This window comes from Babylonia areolata, chromosome 2 (genome assembly GCF_041734735.1).
Source record: "Babylonia areolata isolate BAREFJ2019XMU chromosome 2, ASM4173473v1, whole genome shotgun sequence".
Lineage (NCBI taxonomy): Eukaryota > Metazoa > Mollusca > Gastropoda > Neogastropoda > Buccinidae > Babylonia > Babylonia areolata.
This window is the reverse complement of record NC_134877.1, coordinates 3,690,055-3,705,054: the sequence shown is the minus strand read 5'-3', so window position 1 is coordinate 3,705,054 and position 15,000 is coordinate 3,690,055. Positions and strand designations below refer to the sequence as shown.

General features: G+C 41.8%; 1 protein-coding gene across 1 annotated transcript in view; it reads right to left on the bottom strand.

The window, feature by feature from the left end:
- Positions 1-9,848: 9,848 nt before the first annotated feature.
- Positions 9,849-15,000, bottom strand: part of LOC143296530 (ADP-ribosylation factor 1-like 2) — an 8,579-nt gene continuing 3,427 nt past the window's right edge. Inside the window, exon 5 of the mRNA XM_076608546.1 lies at positions 9,849-13,145. Coding sequence (XP_076464661.1) covers positions 12,874-13,145 — 272 coding nt within the window. The 3' untranslated portion in view covers positions 9,849-12,873. The remainder of the gene's footprint in view (positions 13,146-15,000) is intronic.

Genomic DNA, 15,000 nt, shown 5'->3' with positions numbered 1-15,000 from the left:
ATCATCATCATCATGATCAAACATTTGTTCATCATCATCTCTCTCTCTCTCTCTCTCTCTCTATCATGTACCCTCATCCTACCCCACATCCTGTCTCACACTCACACCTCACTTCAACACTCCCCTCCCAACATCAGACACGCCTTCAGTGCCGCAGATCTGATCACCCGTCTGGAATCGCTGTGTACGTGCACTGAAGTGTCTGGGACACACAGGAATAGACCCTGGCAGCAGTGCCAGAGATAGGGCAAACTGCGGGTCAAAGGCGCAGACAACTCAGTCAACTTTTTTTTTTTTTCCCGGATGGGTCAATAGTAGCTTCTTCCCAAGTGCAAAACACAACCAAAAAAAAAAAGGAAAGGAACCTTTTTACGTTAGTTCTCAAACACATTTTACAGGAAGCAACTCAGCGTTTTGGTTTTTGTGTGATGACATTCACGTCAGATGCACGTTGGGCGAGTGGAAGGAGATAATTATGATCTGGGGACTATATGTTCATGTGTCACTAATTTCGCGCGAATCTTTTTGCGGTTAACAGATCAGACGACTTAACTCTCTCCATACGAACGGCGAAAGAGACGACGTTAACAGCGTTTCACCCCAATTACCATCATCAAAATATTGCAAGCGGAAGACTCTAATACTGAAGAGGTGAATGTTGACAAAGAATACCACAATTCTGACGACGGAAGCTAAAGGTTGGGTCATTTAGACACCCACTGGACATCCGAGGGGTCTGTGTAGAGGAGAAGAGAGGACTGGCCGTACTGAGTGAGTTAATTAAAGAAAATAAACGGGAAAAAAGGGGGTGGGGAAAGTATGTGCATGTCAACAATTGTATGAGCGGAAATGGCTGCAAGGTCCCATCATATTTGACAAAAAATTTATGGCTGGTCTCCAAATGTTGGGGATTTTGTTGTTGTTTTCTTGTTTTTTTGTTTTTTGTTGTTGTGAATGTGTGTCTGGTTTTTTTTTGGTTTTTTTTTTGGGGGGGGTTGTTTGTTTGTTTTTTTGTATGTTTGTTTTTGTTTGTTTGTTTGTTTTGTTTTGTTTTTGTTTTGTTGTTGTTGTTGTTGTTGTTTACATTTATTTGCTTATTTATCATCATTGTTGTCTTTTTTATTTATTTATTTTATCTATTTATTTATCTATTTATTTATTTTATTTTCATTATTATTATTATTTAATTTTCTGATAATGATTTTTTTTTTCTCAAGGCCTGACAAAGCGCGTTTGGGTTACGCTGCTGGTCAGGCATCTGCTTGGCAGATGTGGTGTAGCGTATATGGATTTGGCCGAACGCAGTGACGCCTCCTTGAGCTACTGAAACTGAAACTGAAACTGTTGTTGTGTTGTTTTTTTTGGGGGGAGGGAGTTCATTACACGCATACACACGTTGATGATGGATGAGGATGATGACGGGAGCTGCTGGAGGGGGGCGGGGGCGGGGGGCAGGGGAGGGGGGGTCCAATAAGGTTTATGACGATGTGACAAAGCTGTTCATCATCATTCCTTTCTACGTATCACCCCCCTCCTTACACAGACAACACACTGCCCCCACACCATGCTCCACTACACTGCGATACATCACACCCGTCATACACATTCACTAGAGTCAGTCCAACATTTGCACCCAAATTCAACTCAGGACCTCCGGTTCAAATCAAAATAATCATGTTGTTGATAGCCATCCAACCTAAACAAAGATTTTTTTAAGTCAGTTCAGTGCTGAATATCCTCTCAGTTGAAAAGAAACAAAACAAATGTTAAAAGGTCGGTTTGAATTAACTCTCTCCATACGAACGGCGAAAGAGACGACGTTGACAGCGTTTCACCCCAGTTACCATCATCAAAATATTGCAAGCGGAAAGCTCTTATACTGAAGACGTGAATGTGGACAAAGATACCACAATTCTGACGACGGAAGCTAAAGGTTGGGTCATTCAGACACCCACTGGACATCCGAAGGGTCTGTGTAGAGGAGAAGAGAGGACTGGCCGTACTGAGTGAGTTAAAACAGCTTCAGCCAGCTCACCATGTCTCACTGAGCTCTAGTAAAGTGTCAATCAAGTCGAAAAACAAAACGTTGAAAATAACTTTAAAAAGACCAGTTCACTCACTGTTTCAGCTGACATAAAATGGAAATCCAGTTTAACTCACTCTGTACGGCCAGTCCTCTCTTCTCCTCTACACAGACCCCTCGGATGTCCAGTGGGTGTCTGAATGACCCAACCTTTAGCTTCCGTCGTCAGAATTGTGGTATTCTTTGTCAACATTCACCTCTTCAGTATAAGAGCCTTCCGCTTGCAATATTTTGATGATGGTAACTGGGGTGAAACGCTGTTAACGTCGTCTCTTTCGCCGTTCGTATGGAGAGAATTAAAACAGCTTTAACCAGCTCACCGTATCTCACTGAGCCCTAGTAAAGTGTCAATCAAGCTGAAAAACAAAACGTTGAAAATAACTTTAAAAAGACCAGTTCACTCACTGTTTCAGCTCACATAAAATGGAAATCCAGTTTAAAACAACTGAAAAAGAGGATATGGAAGTGGTGGATGCATGGTATACGATATCTGTTCGTACCCTCAGAAAAAAACAAACAAACAACAAAACAACACAATGATTTGTTCTTGGAGAAAAACGAAAAGAAGTACTGATACGGTGGATTGATTAGAAGACAGATAAGAGCCATCAGGACCGTAGAGACATGGGGGGGGAAGTTTGGACACTGACATTTCCATTCAGTCCAGACGCCGATAGCATTGCTGCCAGGAACGTTCCCGCTTATCGCTCTTGACCCTTCTCACCCCGGGGAGGACATAGGAACACTCTTCTGGCGACTCTCCTCTTTACAGCTGTCAGCTTTGTTCACGTGCTAACTTTGTATCCCATCTCTGCCCGCCCACACCCACCTCTCTTGTCTTCCCGTCCGTCTTCCTCTGCCATCTTTCCCATTCGTGAAAGAGTACAACTGTACATTCATCCGACACCATTTTACAAGGGCTTCCATCCCCATCCTCATGCTCCCTTCCCACCCGAATCCCTCAATTAACTTTGGTCAATAGCTAGGATTCAGGGATTTTTGTACTGTTAGAAACTGATCCTGTTATGTAATGTTATCTGCTATCAATATTCATTCCAAAATAATCTTAATCAGACTGCGAGCATATCGTATTATACTCGTTGATTAATGACTGGTCAGTGATCATCTCTGTCCTGCCCATACACATACCTACGAAAGGCACTTCATCCTACCTCCATAAATATTTTTCGTCTCAAGCGCTATTCAGCTCTTTCCATCCGGCCAATGTTAGCTTAAAACAGTCCACAGCTTCAAATATCTGGGAGCAATCGTGTCAGATGAAGGATCTAAACCAGAAGTACTCTCGAGAATTGCCCAAACAACAACGGCACTCAACAAGCTGAACACCATCTGGAACAACAAAAACATCGCTCTCAGCTCAAAAATCAGACTGATGCGTTCCCTGGTTATATCAATATTGCTCTACGCCTGCGAGACCTGGACCCTGACTGCAGACATCGAGAGAAGAATCCAAGCTGTCGAGATGAGATGCTTTCGTAGACTACTTGGCATCTCCTACAGAGACCACATCACTAACACGGAAGTGAAGAACAGAATCCAGCAAAGTATTGGACCCTACGAAGACCTTCTGTCCATAGTGAAAAAACGCAAACTTAGGTGGTATGGACACATCTCCCGATCATCTGGTCTTGCCAAAACGTTCCTGCAAGGCACCGTACAAGGAGGCAGAAGGAGAGGACGGCAGAAGAAGAGATGGGAAGACAACATCCGGGGGTGGACAGGCTTGACGCTCGGTGACGCCCTGAGGAAATCAGAAAACCGTGAAGAGTGGAGAGGGGTGGTGGCCAGGTCAGCAGCGGTGCCCCAACGGTCTGAACCCAGACTACGGGAGAGGTGAAGGTGAAGGTGAATGTTAGCTCATCGTTTTATAAGCACTACTACGTATTCCAATATTGAGAGGTAACCTTGGTTTATATGAAAATTTGACAAACTATTTTGTTTCTTACGGACCAATACATTTTGTCATTCCTTCTACAGAAAGCTACAAAGCATCACAAGAAAGACCTGGAGAGCGGAACGGAACGGCAAGATCGGGGAACTTCGAGGTTTGGGTCAGTGTCTTTCAACCAAGTCAATCTTTCCAAAAATCGCTGCTGCCATGAACTTTCTGGTGAGTCAGTCATCTTTTGTGTGATCTTTCCAATTCTCCTTTTCCTGCAGGACTTGGAAACTGCTGTCATAAGATACTGCGATGTACAACCACTTTTGTCATCCACTGTCATGTGGCTTTTTTTCATGATCTCGGGGCTTTTCCTGCACCTTTGATACCTTATAATTTATTGCCACTTTTTCGTTTTGAATTTTCAATTCTTTTTATCGGTAAATTGCAATTTCTTATTCTCTTTTCTTCAGACTTTTCTCTTTTCTCTTATTAAAGAATTTCTGACCACGGCATTTTCTGGTCATGTCTTGCACTAGTGGAAGTAAAATATGTCTGGTCGTTTCCTTGTAATTTACACACAGACACGGACACGGACACAAACGCACAGACACACAGACAAACACACAAACACACATGCGCACACATAGACATTTACACACACACACACACACACACACACACACACACACACACACACACACACACACACACACACACACACAGAGCCACGCCCACTCCTGCCCTCTGTATATCTTACTCTTCTCATTGTGTTGTTATTCCAAAACAAGCGGGAATGATGATGGAAATTGGGGGATGGGATCTCGATCTCTCGCGTGCGTGCATATATGCATATGGCGCTTGTGTGTGTGTGTGTGTGTGTGTGTGTGTGTGTCTGTGTCTGTGTCTGTGTCTGTGTGTCTGTGTCTGTCAGTGTCTATGTATGCGTTTGTGCAGTTGCTGTATGTTTAATGTGTGTTGTTTGTTTTCTTTGGTTTTTGTTTTTACCGGATCCGAGGAGAAAGTGATCAATCGAGTTAGGGGACAGAATTGGGTGAATGACACTTCAATCGGTCCCGTCTATGACGAGGTGTTGTCGCCCTTGGGCCAGTCCATCGTCACCTTCTTCCGCTCTTTCCTGCGGGAACTTTGCGCTTTCTTGTGTTCGAAGTGGAGTTCTTTGTATCACTTCCTCTTGGAGTTGTTGTCTTTTAGTTGTTTCTTTTGTTTGTTTGTTTGTTTGTTTGTTTGTTTTTTTCCCCTTTCTTGTCTCTGGTTCGTGTTTTTTTTTTTTATATTGCATTTTGTATCCAATTTTTAAAGTTATTCATAAATCATCACTTACTCCTTTCTTGTGAGTTTTCTGTTCTGTCTTGTGTCTACCTAGTGTTGGTTTTCTGCATAACAGTGAAATCAAAATGATTTTTTTTTTTTTTTTAAGAGAAACTTCTTCTTCTTCTTCTTCTGCGTTCGATGTTTTGGCTGCGTCAGACGGTCACCCCTGTCGCCACGATGTAACCCACGGTCTTCTCCAGGTCGTGGCGGTCTCCCCAAAGCTGCGCCTGTAGCTCTGTGCCCCCTGGCCAGGTTTGACGCCGTAGAGCTTCATGGGTTGGGCAGTGTTGGAGGATGTGTTCAGGGGTCTGGGGTCCAGTGCCACATGGACACTCATCAGTGTGGGCGATCTTCATACGGTGAAGGTGACTCAGTAGTCGGCAGTGGCCAGTTCTCAGTCTGAAGAGGACTGTCTGCTGGTGTCTCTGGAGCTGGTGGATTGGATCGACACCACTGTTTGCACCCAGCCTTCTCTTCCACTGGTTCTGGTAACGGTTGTGGATGATGGTCCTGGCCTCTCTGTAGGTCACGGGGTGGCTGAACTGCTTCATTTTGCTGCCTGCCTTGGAGAGAGCATCGGCCTTTTCGTTCCCCGTGACCCCACAGTGAGAAGGAACTCACTGAACAGTGACAGTCGACCGTTTTGAAAGGTCATGAAGGGCTGCTTTGATGTTTGTCAGCTGCTGTTCGTTTCTAAAGAGAAACATCCATTGCGCCTTTTTCTGGCTCTGATTGCCATCGTTGTATTTTCGACATATTTTGCGACCGTGGAAACACATCGCGAGTATTCATCTAGGAGGCAAAATTGCACCGGCTCTTAGTGCTGCAGCTTTGGGGGCTAGTTGGCCATCGGGAACCATCCCCAACGCCGACTGTCCTGAAACCCTCATGGGCCCAGAGAGTGGGTATGTAACTTGGGCAAGACACTCTCTCTATAATGTAATTAATTCGAGTCCAGATAGTCGAGACAGCAGTTACCTCCTCTGTGTGAAACACACGCTAACTTAAAGGCTTTCTAAACAGTCAGATTCTGTGACTCTATTTACGATCAATTTGTTTTTCTTTTCTTTCTTTCTCACGCTTCGTTGATTTCCTCTGTCGTTTTTTGTTGTTGTTTTGTTGTTGTTGTTGTTTTGTTGTATCACTGTGTCACTTTGCTTTTGAATAACAGTATCGGAAAAATAGGCTTAATCTAGATCTCCAATATATTTAATAATAGAGCAATATATGGTGTATCGAAAACCTTGAATATCAATGCTTAAATATATGAGAGAAAAAAAATAAGACTGATGTAGTTATATCAATTTCCCCGTTCGGTTAATTCATTTATGACCTGTACAATGTATATGCATGATTGTAATGTGTGATGTAAGCAGCTGTACGTATATGAACAAAAGTAACACACACTAGCTACTGTACAGACATTACATCACAATTATTGGGGTAGGCATGGGTACTTGCGAACAGCGTGTAATTGCGAACTATTCGTATACCTCCCCACTTCGAAGCATTCTTAACGGTTGCATTTTACAATTTAACGTCTTCTTCAACATTTTCCTCATACCTTAATGTACATCCATTTCAAAGAATCAGTCAAATATCAGCTAATCTAGCTATTTCCGCGCTATTTCTTCTCTTCGTGCACCACTGCCGACCAAGATAACATACATACTTTCAAAATCCTAAAATCAAGGGAAGCAAGTTGTAGGACTTGAACTTTGACACAATTTGAAATAGTTTTATTTAATCGGATATGGTGAATGCGTATTACCAGTGCTGGGAGAATTTGAGAAAGCTTATTGGTAACAGATCAGAACGTCAGTTCTAACAGGAATCTGCAAAATATTGTCGTTTGCAATTAGACCATTGGATATCTTGACGTGAGTCTATTTGCGAACGATGCTGTACAGTTACTGAGCATTCTCAAAAGAGTGTATTTATGTGCGATATAGGGTGTGTGTGTTTAAACGTCTGTTTGTGTGTTTGTGTACATGTGTGATCAAAACCAACAATTACAACAGTCTAGTGAGATGTTCCAATAATATGTTATGTGTAATGAGTTAAAGACCAGCTTCTGTTATAATTGTCTACATGTACCCAAAGCCATCGTTCGCAATTAGACTTGCCCGTCCGTCCGCATTTACCCTCAGGCACCCTTACTATTTCAAACGTCGACAAAGCGTTGAAAAGAATAAGCAGACGAAATTTTTCCTGGTGCTACCAGTCGGAAAAAAAAAGCCTTCAAAAACAAAAGTACTTCGTTTGACTATCATTCGACATTATTACCTTTACAGCACACACGTTGAACTAGTCGCTTCGACTGGATCATTGGCAATTACCAATACCTACTCTATATATTAAATGCGAAATGTCCATACTTGAACGTGAAACATACAAACAAACTGCAAGATCGGGGCGGGGGTGGGGGGGGGGGGGACACCAATGATGAAGGCATGTTGATGCGGGGGGAGGGTGGGGGGGGGGGGGGAGAGAAAACAAAAGACAGCATAAACACACAGAGGCGCACAGAGAACACATAGTTTCAGTTTCAGTTTCAGTAGCTCAAGGAGGCGTCACTGCGTTCGGACAAATCCATGTACGCTACACCACATCTGCCAAGCAGATGCCTGACCAGCAGCGTAACCCAACGCGCTTAGTCAGGCCTTGAGTAAAAAAAAAAGGTGAATAAATAATAGATAAGCTTACATAAATAAATAAATAATAATTATGATATAAAAAAGGTAGTAGTAATGATAATAATAAATAAAATAAAAATAAATAAATAAATAAGACAGCAGTGATGATAAATAAGGAAATAAATGTAAAACATGAAGACACACATTCACACATACACCCACACATGCATAACAGATATGCACCAAACATGCAGTTTCACAGATATGAAAGCACAGTCAAATACGTATAAACGTACATGAGCTCCAGCACACACACACACACACACACACACACACACATTACCCTGCACCTCCTCTACCCCCTTCCTCCACACACTCATTTCTAATCTATGTATCGCAGCTTCCACGGCACACACACACACACACACACACACACACACACACACACACACACACACACACACACACACACACACAGATGAACACTTACTTGTACAAGCACACACACACACACGACCATATCTCACACCCCCAACCCCACACACATATATACAAAGATATATATATATATATATATATATATATATATATATATATATATATATATATATATATATATATATATATATACGTTCCAAAGAACACATAGGACACGTGGATAAAGAGGTGTTTGGGCATTTACACATTTATATGCATTCAGTGAACCTCTCTCCCTCACTCTCCACTGTCAGCCAACTTCCCATGTATCTCTTCCTGAGAAAACTGTTCCAAATGGGATTGAACGCCCAACCCACAGCTGCAAACAAGCTGAAGGGGGAAGGTGATGGGTGGAACGGGGGGGTTGGGGTGGGGGGACGGGGGGGGGGGAGGGTGGCGGAGGTAAGGGGAATGAGGGTGACGTCCCTTCCTCGCAGTTTGTGTTGGCGTTTGAAGCCTTCTGCACGTGCGTGTGTAGGTGGTGATGAAGATGTCTCTTTGTTTCCATTATCCGTGAGCCTGTCTCTCTGTCTCTCTGTCTCTGTGTCTCTCTCTCTCTCTTGATTCTCTCGCTCTCTGTGACTCGCTCATTCGCCGGTGCTTCCTTTAACTCGGTCTCTGTCTCTCTGTCTCTATGTCTGTCTGTCTGTATCTGACTGTCTCCCTCTGTCTCTCTCGACTCTCTCGCTCTGACTCGCTCATTCTCCGTTGCTTCCTTTAACTCGGTCTCTGTCTCTCTGTCTGTCTGTCTCTATCTGACTGTCTCCCTCTCTCTCTCTCTCTCTTTCTCTCTCTCGTTCGCTCGCCCGCTGTCTATGACTCGCTCATTCTCTGCTACTACTTCCTTTAGCTCTATATCTGTCCCTCTCTCTCTCTCCTGAATGGCATATGATTGTACTGTTTAACCCCCCCTCCCCCCTCTCTCTCTCTCTGTCTCTCTGTCTCTCTCTCTTGTCTCCACATGTTCTTCGGTGAATGTGCTATTCTAAACAGTGTGGTGTGTAAGTCTGTGTGGTACAACATTATTGTTTATGCCCTTTCCATGACTTGTAACGAATAATTATGATGCTTTGACACAATGTGTGTGTGTGTGTGTGTGTGTGTGTGTGTTATTGTTGTTGTTTTGTTTTATTTTTTGTTGTTGTTTTGGTTTTGGTTTTTTGGTTTTTTTTTGTTTGTGTGTGTGTGTGTGTGCGCGCGCGCGCGCGTGCGTGTGATTTTGTTTGTTCATTGCTTTGTTTTTCCCTTTCTTTGTTTCTTCCTTTATTCCGTTTTCCTTCTCGAGGACTGGATGAAAACAAACTATATCAGTGTCACACACTCCAGAAATCTGGGCAAGCCCAAAAGTCAGGAGACGTGGACTTTTAGGGTCGACACCGCGCAACACACACTCCCAAGAAGGACGCAGAAATCCGTGTACGATTTTACAACTTTTATTCACACAATCACACACATATGGGTACAGGACCTACTTCCTAAGCTATCCCCAAACCCAAACCCTCGCCCCCACCTAGCTCCAAACCACCCCTCCTTAACCCACCTTTAACCCCCACCGGGACAAAATCAAGAAACGGAAGAAAAACGAACCAAACACATACACACTCGCACATTCACTGTACAAGCGGCAACGTTCATTTAAACTCATCTGTCACTCGTTGACGGACTGAAAAATCCCTGCTCCAGGCCGAGAGTCGAACGCTAACTACAATCTCTCCCCTCGACGTCCAGCTCACCCACAGAGCAGGTGTACTCTTTTATGCCACAGGACATTGCTGTGCAAGTCCGAGACAGTCACCCAGATGATCTCAGGGCGGCGGTTCGTAGAGCCATACTTAAGTACACGGATTTCTGCGTCCTTCTTGGGAGTGTCAAGTTTTATTCTATTACCCCCCCACCCACCCCCCACCCCCCACCCCCACCCCCGGAAATAAAATTCACTTATTTACTCTTTCTTCTTTAAACAAGAGAGGCAAGGCCTTCAAGACTCACTTGTGATACATTTTATAAAAAAAAAATCCAAGCTTTTTATGTATTGAGTATAATTTCAAAATGTAATGTTTAAGATGAGAAAGATCAGTTTAAAGCAAATTAACTCCCCTAGCATTACAGAGTAATTTCCCTTTTTTTACTATCTGCACCAAAACGTTTGCAAAATAAATAAAACTTCCATGCTTAGCAAAAGAAGTTCCTGTTTGAACAAAAAATGATAATAATGACTGCTCTAGCTGTTGGGTCAGTTTAGAGAATACAAAAAATATAAATATAACAGTAAATGCAGTTTGCATATAATTAGGCTTCTTTTTTATTTTTTTTTTTTGTGCCCATCCCAGAGGCGCAACATTGTTTTAAACAAGATGACTGGAAAGAACTGAATTTGTCCTATATTTATGCCAAATTTGGTGTCAACTGACAAAGTAGTTGCAGAGAAAATGTCAATGTTAAAGTTTACCACGGACACACAGACACACACACACACACACACACACACAGACAACCGAACACCGGGTTAAAACATAGACTCACTTTGTTTATACAAGTGAGTCAAAAAAAAAAAAAAAAAAAAATCAAAGTGGTCTTATATCAACACACACAACAATACTGCACACATGAGCGCGTGCACCCAGGCACACGTATATAATGTACGAACACGCCAAGAGTGATGCACAAACATACACACGCGCACGCACGTAAAACACACAAGTCATGTGTTTATAAAGTGGTGGGTACCAAGTTGCCGGTCCAATATTTTTTTTTTTTTAATTAAAAAAAAAAAGATTTTCAGCAGTCAGCCAGAGAATACTTTTTGACTCACTTGTGTAAACACAGTGAGTCTTTGTTTTAACCCGGTGTTCGGTTGTCTGTGTGTGTGTGTGTATGTGCGTGTGTGTGTGTGTCCGTGGTAAACTTTAACATTGACATTTTCTTTGCAAATACTTTGTCAGTTGACACCAAAATTAGGCATAAAAATAGGAAAAATTCAGTTCTTTCCAGTCAGGTTTGTGTGAAACATTAACACATAATGAAATAAAACAAACAAATAAGTAGGTAAATATACTGTGTATTTTGTTACCAAAGATGTACACGCTCGTGCAAACTTCTAGTGGACAACTTCCCGAAAAATACTGCGCAAAAGGCTGGTACGTTAAGAGGATTACAGGTCTGCCAAATTGGACAGATGAGGATGTAATCTACATTGTCTCGGATTTTATTCCTTGTTAGGTGGTATTATGTCGAGGTCGTTACCCGGACGCATTCTCTGCAACTGGGGTTTTTCCCTCAAACATCAATTTTTTTCATATAATTAAAACTACGTTTAGCATAGTTCGAGATAAACGTAAAGTAGCATTGTTCTCTCTTAGGGTTTGCAACAGCGGCAAATTAAACCTGCAGGTGTTTTGGATTGTTAAAAACAGATTTCCTTTCCGTAGCATTCGAAAAGGCTGCACTGGTCGATCAGTCATTCTGCGGATTAGTGTTTGACTGGATGAGAAATCGGCGTTAAAACGTTACGTAATACTGATCCAAATATGATCAAAATTATGAGAAAAATAAATAAATAAATAAATTTTAAAAAAATTTAAAATAATAAATAAATAAATAAATAAAATAAGTAAATAAGAAATAACAGATAAATGCATAAAAATACTACTATTAATAATAATATTTATAAGGCCCAAAATCTTGATGAAGTCAACTCTATGCGCACCACACAAAAAAAGACAAAAATGATGATAAATAAGCAAATAAAAGACCGAACATGACAGGTAGTACAATCAAAGATCACACAAGGCAAGTGTCTGGGGTTTTTTTTTATGATTTGAGATGTTTCTCACATGACATCACTTTGTGCAGTAATCATATCACTCAGCTGATCAACACAAATAATAATAATTGAAAAAAAAAACATTTTTTGTTTTAATAATAATCACCATCATCATTAACATCAAAACGAAATCATCAACTTGTTGTTGCTTATTTTGTTGCTGTTTTTTTGTTTGTTATAGTAGTAGTAGTTGTTGTTGTTGTTGTCGTTCTTCTCCTTCTTCTTCTTCTTCGTCTTCATCTTGAGGGTTGATGTAAAAAAAATTAAAAAATAAAAAATAAAAAATACTAAAAAATAAAAATTAAAAAAAATTAAAAAAATAAAAAAACACGGCAGTTTTGCTTACTCCACTATCCTCGTAAAAAATAAAATTTCTTTTCGTTTCTGTTTTTCTTTTTTTTCTTTTTTTTTTTTTTTGTTTTTTTTTTGATCGTATGCTTCTTCTGTCTCAACTCTGTGAAGAGTAATTGGTGCACCGCACGGAAGAACTGTGCACCAGATCACACACACACACACACACACACACACACACACACACACACACACACACACACACACACAATAATAATGATAATAATAATTCCCACCATCACTTCACTTTCCCCCGACTTCAACACTCTCAGAGCCCAGTTTTTCCTCCTCCCCCTCCTCCTCCTCCTCCTCCTCCTCCTCTCCCCCTTTGGACACAGACACAAGTCCGACAACTCTGTGGTAGGCGCTCTTCACGAAGGAGGCGGGATAGTGCGTGGCCTTGGCCCACAGGGCGGAGGGGGAAGAAGGGGGAGGCGTGGCCTAGTCTGGCCATCCTGAGGGCCAGCTGTGACGTCAGCCAGTCCAGGGCGGGACTCACGCCTTCCAACGTTGGTGCCACTGTGGGGAACACCTCCAGAGCTGAAATAAGACAGGAAGATGAGAAAGTTGTTCAGTTACAAAAAAAGTGGAGTGATGGCCTGGAGGTAACGCGTCCGCCTAGGAAGCGAGAGAATCTGAGCGCGCTGGTTCGAATCACGGCTCAGCCGCCGATATTTTCTCCCCCTCCACTAGACCTTGAGTGGTGGTCTGGACGCTAGTCATTCGGATGAGACGATAAACCGAGATCCCGTGTGCAGCATGTACTTAGCGCACGTAAAAGAAACCACGGCAACAAAAGGGTTGTTCCTGGCAAAATTCTGTAGAAAAATCCACATCGATAGGAAAAACAAATAAAACTGCATGCAGGAAAAAATACAAAAAAAAAATGGGTGGCGCTGTAGTGTAGCGACGCGCTCTCCCTGGGGAGAGCAGCCCGAATTTCACACAGAGAAATCTGTTGTGATAAAAAGAAATACAAATACAAACAAATGTTGCAAAAATAAAAAAAGAGAGAGAGAGACCCAAGCCCTCAACAATTTGACCTGAATAGTGTCAGCCCGTAGGTCTTAAACTCAACTCTAAATGTGTTTTGTTTTTTTTTAAATGAAGTATGGAAAGGTAAAAAAAAAAATAAAAAAATAAAAAATAAATGAATAAATAAAAAAGATGAGACGTATCATGGCTCTGGTAAATTAGGAGAAAATCAATGGCAGTGATAGTTAACAGTTTAGTTCACACGATGACGGGCGCAACAGCCGAGTGGTAAAAGCGTTGGACTTTCAATCTGAGGGTCCCGGGTTCGAATCTCGGTAACGGTGCCTGGTGAATAAAAGTTGGAATTTTTTTTTCCGATTTCCCAGGTCAGCATATGTGCAGACCTGTTTGTGTCTGAACCCCCCCTTCGTGTGCATGCGTACGCAGAAGATCAAATACGCACGTTGAAGATCCTGTAATCCATGTCAACGTTCGGTGGGTTATGGAAACAAGAACGTACCCAGCATGCACACCCCCGGAAACGGAGTATGGCTGCCTACATGGCGGGGTAAAAACCGCGGTCATGCACGTAAAAGCCCACTCGTGTACATACGAGTGAACGTGGGAGTTACAAGCCACGAACGAAGCAGAAGAAGAAATCGTGTGATAAATCATAATGATGACATGATAAATATGTTACACAGCTCTGGTAACATAAGAAGAAGGGGGAAGAAAAAAAACCACAACAACAGGAAAGTGATGGTGTGCTGTACATGCCTTTTTGACTCACCTGTGTAAACAAAGTGAGTCTATGTTTTAACCCGGTGTTCGGTTGTCTGTGTGTGTGTGTGTCCGTGTGTCTGTGTGTCCGTGGTAAACTTTAACATTGACATTTTCTCTGCAAATACTTTGTCAGTTGACACCAAATTTGGCATAAAAATAGGAAAAATTCAGTTCTTTCTAATCATCTTGTTTAAAACAATATTGCACCTCTGAGATGGGCACAAAAAATTTTTTAAAAAGAAGCCTAATTATATGCAAACTGCATTTACTGTTATATTTATATTTTTTTGTATTCTCTAAACTTGGCACTCTGACCTCTTGTTCTGACACAACAACAAGAGGAGTCAGCATTATAATTTTTTTGTTCAAACAGGAAATTCTTTTGCTAAGCATGGAAGTTTTATTTATTTTGCAAACGTTTTGGTGCAGATAGTAAAAAAGGGAAATTATTCTGTAATTAATGCTAGGGGACTTAATTTATCACAAGTGAGTATTGAAGGCCTTGCCTCTCTTGTTTTCTGTTGTGTCTCCTCTTCCATAAGGTTCAGAAAATCAGAAAGCAAGACTACAAATTCATGCTTGTAGGCGCAAGCAAGCGAGCACCGATAGGTACCTGCACCCATTTAATTGCTTGTTT